The sequence below is a fragment of the Ursus arctos genome, unplaced genomic scaffold (genome assembly GCF_023065955.2).
Source record: "Ursus arctos isolate Adak ecotype North America unplaced genomic scaffold, UrsArc2.0 scaffold_3, whole genome shotgun sequence".
In the NCBI taxonomy this organism is placed as follows: Eukaryota; Metazoa; Chordata; class Mammalia; order Carnivora; family Ursidae; genus Ursus; species Ursus arctos.
In genome coordinates this window covers 23,009,739-23,029,973 of record NW_026622985.1, presented here as the reverse complement: position 1 = coordinate 23,029,973, position 20,235 = coordinate 23,009,739, and the positions used below count along the sequence as shown (strand labels likewise).

Sequence of the window (20,235 nt, the reverse complement as noted above, 5' to 3'; positions counted from 1 at the left end):
TAGAATACAGCATTTGCATTAATTTTTAAAAAAATAAAACCTTATTTTAAAGATATGTGACCTCATAATAGGCCTCTTCAGATTATACCTCTAAACCCCCATCGGTGCATCATCATTTTCCCGTCCTTTCGCAGCGCCGTGGTTTGTGAGGCACTGTCTGAGCCCCACAGGTAGGTGATTGCCTCTGCTACTTTCCTATCTTGCCTAGGAAAGGGCTTGCTAATGCTCTCTGACAGCATTACTGCTGAAATGGAAGGTGTCTGGGAACTGGCTTGTAAAGCCAAGTTAGGACTTCTTTTTGACGTAACATTTTCTGCACTACACAACTACTACCTCTTTGCCATTCATGAGAACAGGTTTTTAACTCTTTTAATAGGTTTTGCTTTTCCTCCCACTAAAGAGGGTTTGTTATTAGAAGGCATCTTCAATAAGGAAATGGAGAATATTAATTACTCATTCAAATGCAGGGAATTTCTCTAAACACAAGTGTTTAAACAATGAAATTTTGGGGGCACCTGGGTGGCACAGCGGTTAAGCGCTTGCCTTCGGCTCAGGCCGTGCCCGGTGTTCTGGGATCGAGCCCCACATCAGGCTCCTCTGCTATGAGCCTGCTTCTTCCTCTCCCACTCCCCCTGCTTATGTTCCCTCTCTCACTGGCTGTCTCTACCTCTGTCAAATAAATAAATAAAATCTTTAAAAAAAAAAAAAAAGACAATGAAATTTTGAAAATATTTAAATTTTACTACAAAATATAAAAAAGGCAACTCTACTTTCTTAAGAAACTATTTAAAATCACTTAATCACATTTTTAAGTTTGATCACAGCAACTGAGACATACTAATCCCTTAATAAATTCCCACAGTTAAATCACTTTTCTTTTTTTTCTGAAAGGGCTGAATAGGATTATCTAAAGGTGCACAGGCTTTTGTAGTGTAAAATTTGGTAGTATTTCAAAATAGAAAGTATAAAAATAAGATACCTTCCAACTTCATTTCAGTAAGTGCCCAGGTATTAAAATACATTGCAGTAGCATTGATTTGTATTCACATAGCAGGCATCATCCTATGATTATTCAAAACTAAAGATTAAATTTGCATATTAAATTAGAGAACTGTAGAATTTTAAACAGGAGCATCAAAATGAAAAATTCTCTCTGCCAATACACTGCATCATCTTCCTGTATCACCTAATTTGATGGGGATTACCTTAGAGTTCTTATCAAACCAGAACTCCAACAGTCAAACATAAAAGAAATTATCTTTATAGAATTATCTTTACAGATGTTAAAGTACTATGTAAATGGAAAATACAAGTGTGAGCTCTTTTATCGTTATAAAATAATTCCTCAGGACAAAGAACTTAAAGATTTACAAGGCTTATCAAACAATTATAGAGAAGTCACTTCCCAATTGTTCCACAAGAAGAGGATTGAAAGGACATAAAACTATGTCAAAGAGAAGTCAGCAACTATTACAATGTAGAGCTTCAGGTTTTGTTAAGTTCAACATAACTATTTTCAATAATGTTCGAGTGGATCTGTGATAGGACATAAATTATAATTTTCTTGAATTTTAAATTGTTCATGTGCACTGTGTTCCTCTTTGTGGGGGTGTGAGTCGGCTTAAGAGTGAGTCTGCTGCTAGATCCCAAGTTAGCTTTATCGTTGTCTCCTAAATCTCACAGAGCAATAACTCATAGATAACTATTTATTTGTTTCAGGTATGTGCACGGTCAATATTATCCAAACAGTAAGCTCTATAACATGTCTAATTTATTCTAGTGATATATTTTAATGACTTTATAAATTATGTTATTCAATAATTAAGAGAATTATCTACTGGGCATTTTAATTTCCGAACAGACACCACACATTGAGTAGAAAGTACATCATGTTATTAACAACTATGAGCATTTAGAGACCTGACTTTTTTATGGTTATAAGTCCTTTTGATTCTGTTTTTTCTATCGCTAGCAATTAAGGGATTTAGAATGATCTCTGTGCATAACTCTTTTGTCCACAAATATTTACCCTGATCTATTTTCAGAACTTGGCACAGTAGGGAAAGACTTGGTCAGGCCGCTTTGCTATGTCTGTATAGTGATGACACAGATGTATGTGGTCCTTTCATATGTGGCCATCTTAAGAAGTTATACCAATTCCGATACAACCAAGTATCTTAGAACGACTCCACTCAACAAAATAATTTAAAATAAATTCCAACCCAGATTAGGTCTGCTTTATCTGTGGTCAAATATATAGATGTCAGAAATGCCCTTTTTTCCAAGAGAAGTCACATACTTTATAGGAAGAGCAAAGACTTCTAACAAATTAGCTGCAGTACCACTAGCAATCTTTGGCTATCCTACATTATGTAATAATTTTGTAAGCACTACAAAGTACAGATTACTTCATTATAATCTATTCTAATATGAAGAGTGAATAATCTGGTATGGTTAAATATTTAGGCAACTGTTTGACATAAAGCCATAAAACTCAACAGTTTTCCCAATTGTTTAAAATAGTCTACACAACTCAATTGCTGAATATAAAGCCATAAAGCCCTGATGACTTGCCCTACATTAATGCCGTGGTTAGTTAAATAATCAATGTTCAGCTGTCACTTAAAAGCCTTGCCTGTGGATTTTTAGCTGTATCATACAACTTGGGCATTTAAAAGCTTTTTTTTAATTTAAGAATTCCAACTGAGCTATCAGAGTTAATAAGGAAATATGTATTACCAAACAAATAAATAAGTAAAATAAAACTTCTTCACCCAAATGAGAATTGCACATTCCATTCAATATCATTAATGCTCTGGTTACTTTCACTACTCAGGGAATCAAGGCTACTCAGTCTGTATCACATGGACATTACCTCATTGATTGTCCCTGCAGATTTGACCAATGCAAATATTCAGTCAGCGAGAATGCATGTTTTTCTCATATTTCTCCTTTTGTTTTTCACAAAATGGTCATGATAGAATATACATGTGTTCATATTCATGTATATTCTGATATATTTATATATTCACATATATTCTTACATATATTTTTAGATACGAGATATTTCTTATTCAATGAAATATTTAAGTAAAAGCTTCTACTTCGGGAATCTCTAAGCTGTTTCAATAGGTTTCAATACTTCACAACTCTAAAATAAGCACCAAATTAAAATTTAGACGAAGAGCTAAAAGTGAAGAGAGATGTATGAAAAGAAATTACTACAATAGCAGCAAAGAACACATCACTTCTTAGAGCTAACATATTATCCAATAGACTCAGTATGAAAACAAAACTCCAGCTTTTGGTCTGATTTGCTAATGACCATTTCAATTCTGTAGTGGCAGGCGGCATCAGAGCAATGTCCTGTGCTCCCTGGACCTTTGTCTCTAACGTCAACCTGAGCACATGCGCATACATGTGAGTCATAAAATGAGAAGGTAATTAGCATGCAGTCTAAGACTTTCAAAAGCCATTTTTAATCAATCTGACAAAACCCTCACAGGACAAATCTTTGTCTTCCCTTCCTCAGGAGAAAGCTAAGCCTATTAAAACATGTTTAGTGAAGACTGCATGATACATTAAAAGAACAGTGGGCTAAGGGTCATATTACACACTATACCCCTCGCTAATTGTATATATTTACCCGAAGAGGAGAACAGCTACCCTTACACAAAGATGTTAATGTCAACAGTAGGCTGTGAAGAAGCTGAATGATCAGAGAAAGCCAGGAGAGCCAGCGAGATTGCTGGGCTTGCTCTGAATTTCATCTCAAAGATTTTTCCAAACATTCTATTTCTTGGGAAAGCCATTTGAGAGCATTACATTGTAGAAAAGAAAAACAGAGAAAGTACATGAAGTTTCTGTTTCTCCCTTTTCCTGGGGAGTTTAAATTCCCTCCAGAGTTCATAAATTGGTAATACCCATATCTTGATAATTCTTATTACTGTTCTCATTGCAAGGGATTCCCTGCAAATTTTTTTCTGATTTTAAAACTATTAACATGAGAGAAATAAGGTTATCCTCCTTGAGATAAAATATTTGATCACTGTGCCAGGAATCTGAGCAGTTCCACTAATAGAATATCCTCAGATTTATAAGTTTTGAATATAATCGAATTGAAAATATAAATGTAATTTAAAAAAGAAATAATCAGATAGATGGAGATAGCTTACTTAGTTGGCCATAAAAGCAGAGAAAAAGAGGCTCAAAAAGAAACGATAGTTAGACAAACCCAAGTCCTGTTGGGTGTGGAAAACTTAACCAAGGTGTCCTGGAATCTGGTTCCTACGGCAGTATCATTTCTACTGTGGAGACTGAATATTGGACTATGTTAGCACAGACATCTATCCATCGAGCAACTTTTCTCCTCATTCCACGATTAGTTAGCTCTCCATTGTGAGATGCCCACAATGGAAGCAAACCCTGAAAAGAGGACTAGAACGAAAGAGGAAACAGGGATTATGGAGATGCTTCCATGTTCAAATCTAGTGGGTGGAGATACAATGGGTGGTTTTAGTTTGAAAAGCTTACCAGGAGTTTAAACCTACTGATGCATATTCAATCTTCAGCACACCAAAATCCACAAGTCCACGTATCTTTGTTCAACCACAGTATTACATTTCTTTGCCAACAAATGATCCACCACATATTCGTCTATGACCACAACACCTAGAATCCCGACAGTCTATACTATTACCATTAAAATCATAGAACAAAACATCTGGGAAGGGGAGTTTTACCTTTTTGTCCAGTTTGACAACACACAGAACTACTGTCTGTCCTAGGGGAAGAAGGACAGAACACAGTGAAGGCAATTCCAACCTACTGGTGGTAGTTTAAGAGTTTAAAAGCTAACCGTGGACACTAGGTATGAACCGATAAGTTTATAGTTTAAAATTTGAGTCAGTTGTTGTGGACTGCTCACACCCTGGCAAATAAACTCTCATTAGGTGTGTTACATTAATTTTAAGACATTATAATTGGTGGGAACTTATGGAGGAACTATAAGTTATGATCTAAACTATTTCCATTTGTCCTACATTTTATAATATCAATAAAGCTATAGATGAAATGTTTTCAAAGTCTGAAAAAAAGACTAAGAATAGATCAACAAAATATTTGACTAAAATTTAAAGGTCTGACTGCATATTAATTATCTTTGCTTCTATAAGAGTGTTGACTCGTTTTTAAAAATTAAATGTGTTGGTTGGTTTACACATAATATAACCTTAAAGTCAAAATTCTGTCCTCTTCCTCCATTTATATTACAAGTCCGACACTACAGACGGTTTGGTATTAGCAGCACCTACAATAGTGTTTATTGACCCTGGATTTACGTTTCCAAAGCACCTAACTACTGATTTCTTCAACATTATCTTGAATATTGTGAGCATCTCCTCTTTCCATCTACTACTCAAGTCTTTTTGCGTTGGGGTGTGTGTGTGTGTGTGTGTGTGTGTGTGTGTGTGTGTACACACATACAGATTTGAGGAATTCAGTTCTATATGTCTATTCCCTGCCTGAAGCATAAAGTAATAGGATGTACTCTACAATGTACTCTACTCTCGGTTATCTTCAACAAGTCAGCTGATTGGCATTCATTACCGTACAGGTGTTGCCTTTGAAATCTCTGTACAGCTTGCATGTTTCTCGGTAATTAACATGTTGTGGGTAAACTATTACAAAACCCGCATAATTTTTCTGCCTCTGGTCTCTTCCTTACCAAATCTATCTTCCGGACTCAGATCAAAGTGACCTAACATAACAAACAAGCAAACAATGTTAATTCTCTGCCCCCAAATCTCCCATAGCTCCCCCACCGATTGCAATACAAATGTCATCTTCTCGTGTAATACAAAAGACCCAGTTCATCTATTTCAGGACTAACAGGTCAATTTACTTTCACCTGCTCAGATCCCGTGCTCTCGCTCTTTCCTCCGCTGCCTCTGCCTGGAACGTTGTCCCTGACACTCACTTGGCTCAATCCCTCATCTCCTTAAGTGTTTAAGTAGCAGTTTCCAGGTAGTTTAGTTCAAATTGTGACTCACCCCTGCACTCCCTATATTTATATCCTGTCTGTTCACACGCACATACGCACACACACAGGCCTCACCACCACTGCCGCCACCACCACCTCCACATAGATTAGAATCTTCTTTAGATTCTAATGCCTGGCATGATAAGTATTCATTGAATAAATAATTATCAGGCCGTTTATCTCAGTGGTTTTACCTAAGTTTTCACGTTCCCGAAAATATAAATTATGTGCTTTCCCCAGACATGCCGTGTTCTCTCATTCCTTGATGACTGACATATGCACTTGATATCAACCCCCCCATCCCCTTAACACCATCCTATAAAGCAATCCTTTATAGGAAAGAATGTGATGTGAGAGAAAGTAAATGGAGATGGGGCAAGACATAATTCACATGGAGGCTCAAGGAGGCTTCCTTGTGGAGGAGACAATGACTGTAAGACCTGCGAGGTGAGAAAGAGGCAGGATCATGTCATGAAGAAAGGAGCCAAGTCACCTGGGAAGGAGACGGGCTGTACCAAAGTCCTGAAGCAGCAAAAGGTTAGGTTTATACTAAAGGACCTTCAAGAGTAGCCTTGTGATCGGACTGTATTAAAGAAGAAAGTGGTATGAACTAAGCTGGGCAAATTAAGCAGGAACCCACATCGCCGGAGCCCTAAGATCAGCCTGTGTGTGGTTCTGTGGCTGAGAAGCCTGTAGGAAGTTGCAGAACTCTGGCTGTGGCCCTACTGAGAACGGTCAGTGGCTTGTACAAGAGAAGGGGCCTTGGGAAGAAGTGGATGAATTGGGAAACGCATTTTGCACGTGTATTATATGGAGGGTAAGCAAAAGGAAGTTCTTAAAAATAACTCCTAGTGCCTTTACTGAGCTACAGGGTCGAGCCGCATTTTCAAACAGCTCCTCTGCGTAAGCTCCAAGATGACTCAGGCTGACTCAGCTTTCCCTCTGGGCTCACACTTTACCTTGTGTATCCGTATATTATTATATAGTGCTGGGCACCTGGGCGGCTCAGTCAGTTAAGTGTCCGACGGTTGATTTCGGCTGGGGTCAAGTTCTCAGGGTCCTGGGATTGAGCTCTCTGTCAGGTTCATGCTCAGCAAGAGTCTGCTTGAGATTCCTCCTCCCACTCCCTCTGCCCCTGCCCCTTCCCTTGCTTTCTCTCTCTCTCTCAAGTAAATATAATCTTTAAAATAAAATATCATTTATCGTATAATCCTATAATAACATATTGTTTTTCTCTCTCCAAGACAGCAAGCTCTTTGAAGATAGTAACAGTATCTTTTCATCTTTGTGTTGGAAGGCCTAACACAGTGTCTCGCACAAAAAATGCGAACAATAATGAATGAATGAATGAATGAATGAATGAATGAAGGAAGAACTAAGAGAAGAAGCAAGAATCATAGTATCAGAACTATGTTAGCCTCCAATCTTTTTGTAGGTTCTGTTCAAGACTATGCATAGACGTGTTTTTTTTTTTTAATTTTAGTTCCGGTGCAGTTACACGCAGTGTTCTATTAGTTTCAGGTGTACTATACAGAGACGCAACACTTCTACCGTATGCACAGACTTCCATCAAAAATCTCTCAAGTCTGGGGCGCCTGGGTGGCACAGTGGTTAAGCGTCTGCCTTCGGCTCAGGGCGTGATCCCGGCGTTCTGGGATCGAGCCCCACATCAGGCTCCTCCGCTATGAGCCTGCTTCTTCCTATTCCACTCCCCCTGCTTGTGTTCCCTCTCTCGCTGTCTCTATCTCTGTCGAATAAATAAATAAAATCTTTAAAAAAAAAAAAATCTCAAGTCTACTAAATTTCTTACTAAAATTGCAAACTGCTAAAAATTACCCAATCCCTCAAAGTCAGTATGCAATTTTATCTAGCTTGCATGAATTAAAAAAAAAGAACAGAACAAGAAAAAAAGCTGAACTTCCTCTTTTTCTGTAGTCCTTGGGCTGCAAATTGGGCAAATAAAATATTTTATAGTCAATGAAAATCAAAAGATTATCTTTTAAAGATATGAGAGCGTTCATTTATACTTCTAAATGTTAATACTAATGTAACATTTGGTGGGTAGTTCTAAGTAAGACTTGTTATTCTGTTTTATTTTTTTTAAAGAATGTTCGACGTAGGAGGACAGAGATCGGAGAGAAAGAAATGGATTCACTGCTTTGAAGGTGTTACATGCATTATATTTTGTGCCGCACTCAGCGCCTATGACATGGTCCTAGTGGAAGATGAGGAAGTGGTGAGTCTCAACGGAAAATAAAGCCAGGGTAAAACAAAACACCAAGCATTTGTGCTTTCCAACATTACTACCACATTCCCCAACTCAGGGAAGATCTTCCAAACATAGATGTTACTTCTCGAGCCTGGTGTATAATGCCCAATGTTAATGTTTTGCAAATAATAATCCTACGCACGCTCACCTTTATACCTAACAGAACAGAATGCACGAGAGCCTGCACCTGTTCAACAGTATCTGCAATCACAAGTACTTTGCAACCACCTCCATTGTGCTGTTTCTCAATAAAAAAGATCTCTTTCAAGAAAAAGTAACCAAAGTGCATCTTAGTATCTGCTTTCCAGAATACACTGGTAAGATACTTTTTTCTTTAATTCTCTACAAAATTCTTATGTAGACCTATATTTTCCTATCTTCATCTTGAAAGGTAACATTTATGAAGTTAGGGCTTCTGGTAATTGCCTGAGTCACGTGTATGATCCAGACTGGAAGAACTCTTGCAGAGAAATAGGACACCCTCTCTACACTGTCGGCATTAAAGCAAAGCTCTGATGAATGCATGGGAGAGGAGGTGGACCAGCGTTGCTACCCTGTGTATTACACAACACTGAACTATATCATCGTAAACATTATAAATGATATAATACGCTCCAAATTGACATTTTTTAAAGATTAATTTTATTCAAGAGAGAGAGAGAAAGAGAGAGGAGAGAACAAGAGGGAAGGGCAGAGAGTCCGAAGCAGACGGTGCTGAGTGTGGAGCGTGACGTGGGGCCCAATCTCAAGACCCCGAGTTCATGACCTGAGCGGAAACCGAGAGTCAGACACGCGGCTGACTGCGCCCCCCCAGACACCCCCCCAAACTGGCACTTTTTATGTATTTCCTAATGAAACTTTATAATGCAGTTTTTTCTCAAAGTCTGAATTAAGTTTCCTGAGGGACAGCTTGAATGATTTTGAGAATAGTGACATTTTCTCTTTCCAGCTTTCATTTTCCAGTTTTCCTAGGTCCTAGAATTCTTGTGCTGATCCTGTTAATGACTGCAAAGGTCAGGCTCTATAAGCGGGTTTTTTTTCCTTCAGAGACACTTTTTTTTGTATATAGTTACACGCTCCATTAATGAACTTGTATGTAAGATGGAAATACTTATGATTTAAACGACAAACGGGGGCGCTTGGGTGGCTCAGTTGGTTAAGCATCTGCCTTTGGCTCAGGTCATGATCTCAGGGTCCTGGGATTGAGCCCCACATGGGGCTCCCTGCTCAGAGTAGAGTCTGCTTCTCCCTCTGCCTCTGCCCCTCCCCCGCACTCATGTGCACGCTTGCTCTGTCAAATAAAATCTTTTTAAAAAAACAAAAAAAACACAAGTAGAAGTCCAATTCCACCACTTCATTTCATGGGTAGCCGGATGTTATTAGAAGCATGGCATTCTGTCATAGCAGCTATTCATGCTAATCTAAAACTGGTGCTTCTATCTTCTTCTAGCTTTGTAAATATTAATTATATGTTAACACATCTATCATGTGATTAAATAGAATCACGATTCCATGTTAAATATTACAAACTAAATATAGACTCAATAAGGCTCTGCATGTTTTCTTCTAACTAATAAACTGCTTTATTTCTTAGAGCAGGTTTTAGTTTATAGGACAAATGAATGGAAAACGCAGAGTTCTCATCTACTCCCTCTCTGGTCAGCTTCCCATTTCTCCTATTAACATTTGTTATAATTGACTAACAGGTATTGATACGTTATAACTAAAGTCCATAGTTTAGTAGGGGCACTCTGTGTTCTACAGTTCTGTGTGCTTTGCCAAATTCATGTCATGTCCCCACCGTTACAGTAACATACAGAATAGTTTCACTGCCATCAGAATCATCTGTGTTCCACTATAAACCTATGCTTTACCCCTTCCCTCCAACTTGTGGCAATCTCTGATCTTTTAACTCTATCTATAGTTGTGCCCTTTCCAGAATGGCATAGAGCTATGCTCATACAATATATGGCATTTTCTGACAGACTTTCACTTTTCATTATAAAATGCAATATGCATTTAAATGTCCTCCATGTCTTTTCATGGGTTGGTAGTCCATTTCCTTTTACTGTTGAATAATATTTCATCCCATAAGCCAGTTTCTTTGATCTTTCACCTATCGAAAGACATCTTAGTGACTTCCAATTTTGGCCAATTACAAATAAAGCTGCTATAAACATCTATTTCAGGATTTTGTGTGCATGTAAGTTTTTGTGTATGTATCTAGAAGCCCACCTGCTGGACTGTATGGTAAGACTCTATTTAGCTTTGTAAGAAACTGCCCAAGTGCCTTCCAAAGTGGCTGTACCATTTTGAGTTCCTGTGGCTCCACATCTTTGCCAGCATTTGGTGTTGTTAGTGTTTTGGATTTTAGCCACATTACATGGTTTTAAAGATGGGTCCCCGTGGAATTTTTCTCCTAGTTACAATAGAGTGAGGAACAAAAATCATATCTCCTTGGAAAATCTTCATGCTGCTGCCCTATCCTATGTTAGGTTCCCTCAAAGTATATTCTGTTATAAAGCCCATCAACACAGGTCACTTCTAGCTGCCTTGTGTTTCTTAGCATTTGTATTTTACTGCTGCCTTTCCCAATTGATCCACTGTGTGTCCTGCTATGAGGCTAACCATTCCCGAACCCACCCTTCATCAGTGCTCCAGTTAGCTCTATTAAAGCATCAGTCAAGAACAGCTCTTCCTAGTTCTGCAGATGTCACCTCAGCTCCTTTGTTCGGTTAGCAACACAGCCCATAATCTGGCCCATACCATCCATTCTACTTGATATGCTACAGTCCCTCTGCAAAACTCTGTCCCTTCCATCCAGCTAGACTCTCCAAAGAGCACATCTGACTTTCAACCCTATCCTCAAGTCTAGTGACACAGGCCTTTCTCACTGCCACTTTTTGGCCTTCACCCAAACTACTCCCTTCTCTCTTCTAGCTACCCCTCCAGATCCAACTCGAACTCCACCTCATTCCACATCCGCTCATTTGCAATTTCTAGTCTTTTTAGTTCATATGAAAACTCACACCCCCCCACATACACAGATATATTCACAGCCTTTATCACATATATAGACTTCATTGCTCATTTATGTATGTATTTTAGTATTTTTACTATATTGTGAGTATTTTAGGCCAAGTGAAGCCCCCGGTCAGTGGGGTAAGCATGGTTCCCAACACAAATTTAATATAGCGTAAATCCCAGATAATTCACCATTGCCATCTTGATTTTTGAACACTGAGTATATCGAACAACACGAAGTAAAATCCTAAAACTTAACTGATATTCCTCATTTTATTCCTTTTAAAATGCAATTAATGTGTCTTTTTTTTTTTTTTTTAAACAAGGACCAAATACATTCGAAGATGCAGGGAACTACATCAAAAACCAATTTCTAGACCTGAATTTAAAGAAAGAAGATAAGGAAATTTATTCCCACATGACCTGTGCTACAGATACCCAAAATGTCAAGTTCGTGTTTGATGCAGTTACAGATATAATAATCAAAGAGAATCTAAAAGACTGTGGGCTTTTCTAATCAATCCTCTTCTTCTATCCACTTTTGCTCACGTACACTTTTCAAGATACAAAAGGAAGGTGCTGTGTGATGTGTTTAGCTTTAACAGATTAGTGTTCTAAAGCAAAAAGTTTTCACACAAAAATTTTAATACACTGTCAGCTGCATCTGGGTAAGTTTCAATTTCTCTGGGACATTGAGGATGGGGAGGTGTCTGTCTTTCACATCTTCAAGTCTGAAAATGTACATTTTGGTAATGCTCTATCGGTACATATCAATGACAGTGAATTTGCTTGGTAGTAAATTTCTGTATTGTGATCTATTTCTAATCATAGAACAACGAAAAATGCAAGGTATTCCGTATTATTTCATTGGCCACATTTTTGAGAGGCATTTGTCTTCACTGTGTAACTGTGTATGTAACTGTGCCTATGGTGTAAAGACCATTCATAATTGGTCAATTCCTCCTAATCAGTAAGTTGCTAATGAAATGTTCACTAGACATGTACTTGTTGATAGGAAATTCCATATGCGAAAGAAACGCATGCAATTTTATCTGCTACATTTTTCTTAGGGAAAAAGTCATTCATGCCGAATTTACCCTTAGAATTGGAGCTTTTAACAATCTATCTTTTTGTACCAGCCTAATTGAAAATGGGACTGTGTGCAGTCAATACACAGCGTAAGGCTGTTCAGGCTGAACAACAGTCCTTAATGGAGTACTCGTTTACCACAGTTTGCTCCAGAGTGACATGGAGCATTATGACAACTGATGGTGGAGGGACAATTTTAGACCACAAGAGAGAAAAATAATTCACTTTCTTGGCATTTAGTATGTTTTGGTTTTGTAAATAAGAAGTAGGAAGTAAGAGTGAGTAATTAGGAGATTTTGTAGAAGAGAAACATTGAGCTTCTCAGCGTTGTATTCTAAGTGTTCGACTGCATGCTAATGGTCAAGCCTACTTTTTAATAGCTAATTTGGTGCCTTACAAACCAAACTCTGCCATTTGCAAACAGAAAAGATGACCTTTCTTTTTTAAAGTATATGTACCACTTACAACATATCCTTTTCAAGCAGGTCTCGATATTGTTTACTCTCTCTCTATCCTAGTAGAAGGTGATACATAGGTCAGAATAGTAGGTCAGTACATGAGATTTATAACTAACTACCCTGAAAAAGGAGCTAATTAGTGCTTTGCCAGCTAAATTAGGAAAACAGAAATTAAGCCATTTGCCAATCTGTAGCTCAGATGGATTTAGGTAGCTCTGCCTCAGGGTCGCTTCTTCCGGGTTCTGTAACATTTCCATTCTAAACACTTGGGAATGACCACTGTTCAATAAACGCCCTTGACTGGAGTGTTTCTGGCTTTACTTTCAAAAACACAAAGGAGTTATCAACAAATACAATCCAATAAAAATGTCATAGTAAGAAAAATTAATTGGAAATTTCTTTGCAGAATATAAATTATTAAGGAGCCCAAGATAGCAAGGACAAAAAAAAGAGAACATTTAGTTCAAGAATTCAATAAAGTTTTCTGGCTAAGAACGAATACCTATCTGATAAAAACCCAACATTTTGCTAGGAGATATTCAATGCTAAGAGATTCTAAATTAAGATCATGAACACTATCATTTCATCTTTTGCCGTGTCTTTTTTCCCCCATTCTACTTCAACCTGCTTTTCTCTAACAGTGTGAAGAGAATTTTACAGAAAGTAGTAAGATAGTTTGTGAAATATTACTATTATTTGGATTTCGACTTTGTCTAACCCTTAGGATTTCTCTTTTTGGTGTAAATGGTGGTGTCAGAAATGTTTTGATTTTTCTTTTAAAAATATGTAACTCATTTCAATATGTGCAAAAAACTGACAAGTATCAATATTTATAAAATACTGTTCTCTGAGAAATTTAAAAAAATATGTTAAATGATCCAACTGAAATTAGAGGTCACTTTGGATTACAGGAAAACAAAACAAAACCTATTCCTTCCAACCCAATGATTGGAATTTTTTAAATTCCTTCACAATCACAAATCATTGTTATGCTAAACAATTCATCTTAATTAAAAAGAGAAATTTTTAGTGGAGAAAATAAATGTTTGCATTATTTCTTTAATGATCACCCTCCTTAAAATTGAGTCTATTTCTGATTTCACTTCTTAAATTTTTAATAAAAAAGGTCGGCCTAGACGCACAGTATTTTGAACTAAAGAAAATAAAAAATGGAAAATCTGGAAAACCATGCTTTAGCCGGAAGAAACTTGCACTGAGACCTGCAATATTCAAGTTGGTTAGAATTCAAACACCTGTTTAAATGAAAAATTCAACCTTCCAACTGTAGTTAGTGTTCTGGCTTTGGCGTGTCTCAAAGAAGCAGTCTTCATCTTGGTCAAAGTTCAAATGTTATTATACTATTTTGCTTTTCTGTTATTTGAGGTTTCTCTTTCTCACTCAGAATGCCCTTAAATCCTCTTGCTGCAGATTAACACTCCCAACTCATTCATTTCGAAAATGTGTCCAATTGTAGATATGCCACACTACTTCAGAGCTCTGGTGCAGGCTTACAGCTAACAGAGTCACGAACAACTGGTCCTTGCAGTTTTTCCAGAAGCATGAACTGGTCAACAGATAAGTCTTTGCATTTTGGGACTAGTGACTAAAGAGCTCAATGAAGAAGAGTATTCATTGGTATTAATATCCTGTAGTCAAAATATTAAAGCTGGTGACTCTAAAAAGAAGCTCTATAGAAAAAGGGGCTTCAAAATCTGGGAAATCTGGGGCGCCTGGGTGACTCAGTCAGTTAAGCATCTGCCTTCTCAGGTTATGATCCCAGGGTCCTGGGATTGAGCCCTGCATGGGGCTCCTTGCTCAGCAGGGAGCCTGCCTCTCCCTCTGCCTCTGCCCCCCCCCAAGTTTGTGCTCCCTCTAATAAATAAATAAAATCTTTTAAAAAAAATTCCGTGAAATCTACAACGTACATTATAGATATCCCATGTTCTACTGGTTCACAAAACTTATAAACAAATACCAGTCTTCATGTACATCGTACAAATCGGCAAACCAGTTTTTTTCAGGCCATGGGCCTGTCCTAAGACAAGTTTTCTTACTTGATCCACTACCCTGTTGAATCACGAACTACATTTGCAAATGCTTGCACAGAATCATTCAGGCTTGACTTCCTCGCACGCCAGTACACGAGGAAAAGAAATCTTGCGTGTGGAGATACGTGTTTTTCCTAAGCGACTCTACTTCACAATCACAGGCGGATACGCCAGGTAGCAGGAGTAGCTACTGAAAGTAAAAGATTCGTAACAACTATAGAAGCAGGACGCCGGGGTCGTTCAGTGGTTAAGCATCTGCCGTCTGCTCAGGTCATGATCCCAAGGTCCTGGGATCCAGCCCTGCACTGGGCTCCCCGCTCAGCGGGGAGCCGGCTTCTCCCTCTCTCACTCCCCTTGCTTGTGCTGTCAGATAAATATATAAAATCTTTTAAAAAAATAAAAATTAAATTAAAAAACTAGAAAAGCACTTGTGAACTCTCTCAGAGTCATAGTAAAAGTAGGAGCCACCTGGACGCAGCAGGTATTCCATTGATCGTCTAACCAGTTCCGGCCTCCTTCCTTTGTCGGCCTTTTCTGACATTCTTCCCGACAGTCTGCAGCCACACGGGGGCACACTAACATCATGTGTTTTTCTACCCAAATGTTGGAAACAATAAATTTAGATTACCAATAGCCTGAATGAGACAGATGAATCCTATGAAGCAGCCTAGCTCGTCTTGTGCTGCCGGCTGAGCAGCCTACGATAATCTTCTGATCATCATAATTTGCGCTCCTGCAGTCAAATCTGTGAATGACAAAGCTATTGAAACGGCTCCAGATTTGTTCAGTGTTACACAGATACTGTCCTTGCTCACGCTCTTAAATTTCTTTGCCATTTCCGAACTCTTGTTTAAATCTAAGTTACCATTAATTCCGTACAGGGTGTTTCCCATTCATCTATATTGCTTCTAAAATCTTGATTAGCTTACAGTGAAATGTAGGGGGAAAATAATTTGATGTTTAACAACTTCGTTTCATGAATAGTAATTAAATGGCTGCTTATCGATGTGTTCCTTTTCAGTAAATCAAAGTAAAATTCCACTCCGCTAGAGCGTTAACCCTCCCATGATTATGTTGATCACACCTTTTTCCTTAACCACCAGTCCACCAAATCGGCAGGAAAATAAGTGTTCTGTGACATTTTGCGATTCCCAGCTCTGCGGCTGCCAACACGTTTTTCATTAGTAATAGCACAGTTTTTACTTTAAACCACATTTGTCACACCAGTTAAGAAGTAAATAGAGTCACACGAAAGAAAGAAGAAATAAAAAGGCCCTAATTTACTTCAGATGGACGGTAATGGCCCTCTGATTTTAATACCCTTCAGAAAGCAAATAATATATGAGACACACAAGCAAAGTGATTATTTGAAAGACATTCATGTTTTCTAAATTCATCAGATTGGAACCAAACCCAGCACATATATGTGACTGAGAACTGTAGACTGTGGTGCTTTCTTTTTTGAAAAAGAAAAATGGCCAAATAAGACATGCTCTTACAGTTTATCAAAAACAGTGGTGACTTTTTCTGCTTTAACATATTAAAAGCCTTGCGTTGGAGAAAACAATAGATGATTGTGCTCAGAATTAGCTTAAGAAAGTTTGGCATAGGGGCGCCTGTGTGGCACAGCGGTTAAGCGTCTGCCTTCGGCTCAGGGCGTGATCCCCACGATCTGGGATCGAGCCCCACATCAGGCTCTTCTGGTATGAGCCTGCTTCTTCCTCTCCCACTCCCCCTGCTTGTGTTCCCTCTCTCGCTGGCTGTCTCTATCTCTGTCAAATAAATAAAAAAAAAATCTTTAAAAAAAAAAAAAAAAGAAAGTTTGGCATAAAAAGCCCCACGTGCAGAATGCCAAAGAAAAAGGTGCTGTATGCTAAGATTATTTATCCTAACCAATTAAAATCTGAATATTGACTTACATCTAAAAAGTACTGCTGTGGAAGTGTACGTCACATGCGGGCGCATCTTGTTTCACTGCACTTTGCTTCATTGTGCTTCGCAGTATATTTTGCTTACAGTTTGTAGGTTTCTCGAGGTTTGACCCTGCCTCCAGCAAGTGTGTCAGGGCCACCTTTCTGACAGCATCGCTCACTTCATGTCTCTGTTACATTTTGGTAATTCTGGCAATATTTCAAACTTTTTCATTATTTTATTTGTTGCGATGATCTGTGATCAGTGATCTTTGATGTTATCCTATTGTAGTCATTTTGGGTGCCATGAATTCTAACCATACAACACAGCAAGCTGAATTAATAAATGCTGTGTATGTTCTGACTGCTCTGCCCACCTGCCATTCCCCCATCGCTTTCCTTCTCCTTGGACACTCTCCCTATTCTCTGAGATGCAGTAAGATTGAAATTAGGAAACTAATCCACCCTACAACTGATGTAGGAAAGACATTAGGGTTTGCAGTCCACAGCCAAGAAAGCATTCTTGAGAGGTCTTCGGTCCAAAAAAAAAAAAAAAGTGGTTTTATTAAAGCATGGGGACAGGACCCCTGGGCAGAAAGATCTGCACTGGGGTCAGGAGGAGGGGCTGATGATAGACTTTCAAGTTGGGAGGGGATTAGGGATAAATCTCTAAGGAATTTTGAAAGCAAGGATTCCAGGACCTTGAGGAGGCTAGCTATCATTAAGGTCATTTATTACCACCTACTAGACCCTTAGTCAGGAGACCCTTCAGATGTTTATGGGTGGGTCATACGCTTGGGGGATGATTGCTAACATGTACCTTGGGGGCGTAGAGATAAAATTTCCAAAGGACTTTTTATATGTTAAGCAGACTTACAGGATCCTGGAGGGTTGGGCTAAGATTTTTTTTTTGCCCTTAGCACAGTCTTAGCATCTAGGCAGCTGAGTCCCTAGAGGAATGTCACTCTGCCTGTTTCAAGGACGTGTCAATGGGCTGTAAGTAGTAAGGAAATTTAATAATTTTTCTTCTGCCTTTGTTGCCCACATCCTGATGACCTCCAAATGTTCAAGTTAAAGAAAAAGCTGCACATCTCTCACTTTAAAATCAAAAGCTAGCAATGATTAAGCTTAGTGAGGAAGGCATGTCCAAAGTGGAGATAGGCCAAAAGCCAGGCCTCTTGCACCAAATGGTTAGCCAAGTTGTGAGCTCAAAAGATAAGTTCTTGAAGGAAATCAGAAATACTACTCCAGTGAACATGTGAATGACAAGAAAGCGAAACAGCCTTATTGCTAATATGAAGAAAATTTTAGTGGTCTGAATAGGAGGTCAAACCAGCCACAACATTCTCTTAAACCAAAGCCTAATCCAGAGCAAGGCCCTGACTCTCTTTTTATGTGGGCTGAGTGAGGGAAGGAAGCTGCATAGCAAAACTTCGAAGCTTACAGAAGTTGGTAATTAAGACTTAGAGAAAGAAGCCGTATCCATAACATAAAAGTACAAAACAAAGCACCAAGAGCTGTTGTAGCAAGTTCACCAGAAGACCCAACTAATTCAGGAAAGTGGTTACACTAACAACAGATTTTTGATGTAGAGAAAACAGCTTTATATTGGAAGAAGACGTCATCTAGGACTTTCATAGCTAGAGAGAAGTCAATGCCTGGCTGACTCTCTTATTAGGGACTGAAGCAGCTGATGACTTTAATTTGAAGCCAGTGCTCCTTGTCCATTCTGAAAATCCTAGGGCCCTTAAGAATGATGCTAAATCTACTCTGCTTGCGCTCGATCGGTGGAACAACAAAGCCTGGATGACAGCACAACTGTTTACAATGCGGTTTACTGTATTTGAAGCCCACTGTTGAGAACCACTGCTCAGGAAAGGAAAAGAAAAGGTTCCTTTCAAAATAACATTGCTCATTAACAATGCACCTGGTCATCTAAGAGCTCTGATGGAGACGTATGGCAACGTTAACGTTTTCATGCCTGCTAACACAACATCCGGAATTTCTACAGCCCATGCATCCAGGAGTGACTTCTACTTCCAAGTCTTATTATTGAAGAGACACATTTCGTAAGGCTGTAGCTGCCACAGATAGTGATTCCTCTGATGGACTTGGGCAAAGTCAAGGGAAAACCTTCTGGAAAGGATTCACCTTTCTAGATGCCATAAAGAACATTTGTGATTCATGGGAAGAGGTCAAATATCAACCGGAACGGGGGTTTGAAAGAAGTTAATTCCAACTCTCATGGGGGAATTTGAGGGGTTCAAGACTTCAGCGGAGAAGGTAACTACAGATGCGGTAGAAACATGAGAACTAGAATTAGAAGTGGAGCCTAGAGACGTGACTGAATGGCTGTAATCTCATGAGGAGTCTTGAATGAATGAGGAGTTGCTTCTTATGTATGGGAAAGAAAGTAGTGTCTTGAGATGGACCTTAATCCTGGTGAAGATGCTGTGAAGACTGTTGAAATGATTACAAAGGAGTTAGAATATTCCAGGAACTTTGTTAAAAAGCAGCAGCAGGGTTTTTGAAAAGATTGAACCCAAATTTGAAATAAGTTCTACTGTGGGTCAAATGCTATCAGACAGCACTGCATGCTACAGAAAAATTATTTGTGAAAGGAAGAATCAATAGATGAGGAAAAATTTACTATTGTCTTATTTTAAGAAATTACCACAGCCGCCCCACCCTTTAGCAACCACCACCCTGATCAGTCAGCAGCCATCAACATCAAGTCAAAACTCTCTACCAGTAAAAAAGATTGCAACTTACTGCAAGCTCAGATGATGGCTAGCATTTTTAAGCAATGAAGTATTTTTTAATTAAGGTTTGTACATCGTTTCTAGACATAATGCTATTGCACATTTAATAGACTGCAGAATAGTGTAAACCTAACTTATATGCACTGGGAAACCGAAAAGTTCATTGGACTCACTGTATTATGATAGTCACTTTATTGCGGTGGTCTGTAACCAAACCTGCAATATCTCTGAGAGAGGCCTGCAACAGCACAAATGATGTGAGATAGTTTTCCAACAAAGAAACAATTTTATTTCCCTTGTAAAGTCAAGTTAATTCATCATAGTGAGTCTACAAATCTTTAGTTGGTCTCTATTACATTCAAGAAATAATCACTTCACATTTTTATTCACATATATGGTGCGCTCCCCAATGATAGCTGTAGCGGTGATGTATAATCATCCCCGCCTCTTGAAACAAAAGGCAGAAAATTTCATTATAGAAAATATGTAATCCAGGGCACCTGGGTGACTGAATCGGTTGAGCATCCGACTCGATCTCAGTTCAGGTCTCTCTCTATATTTATGTCTATCATATACATTACTGCAAAACAGACACATTTATTCCTTTTTCATAATTTTGCTTTTTTTCTAAATAT

At 38.6% G+C, this 20,235-nt stretch overlaps 1 protein-coding gene across 1 annotated transcript in view; it reads left to right on the top strand.

Moving 5' to 3' along the window:
- The window catches only part of GNAT3 (G protein subunit alpha transducin 3), a 55,494-nt gene extending 41,571 nt beyond the window's left edge, over positions 1 to 13,923 (top strand). The window contains exons 6-8 of the mRNA XM_026504549.4: positions 8,147 to 8,276; positions 8,473 to 8,626; positions 11,660 to 13,923. Coding sequence (XP_026360334.1) covers positions 8,147 to 8,276; positions 8,473 to 8,626; positions 11,660 to 11,850 — 475 coding nt within the window. The 3' untranslated portion in view covers positions 11,851 to 13,923. The remainder of the gene's footprint in view (positions 1 to 8,146; positions 8,277 to 8,472; positions 8,627 to 11,659) is intronic.
- Positions 13,924 to 20,235: the final 6,312 nt, after the last annotated feature.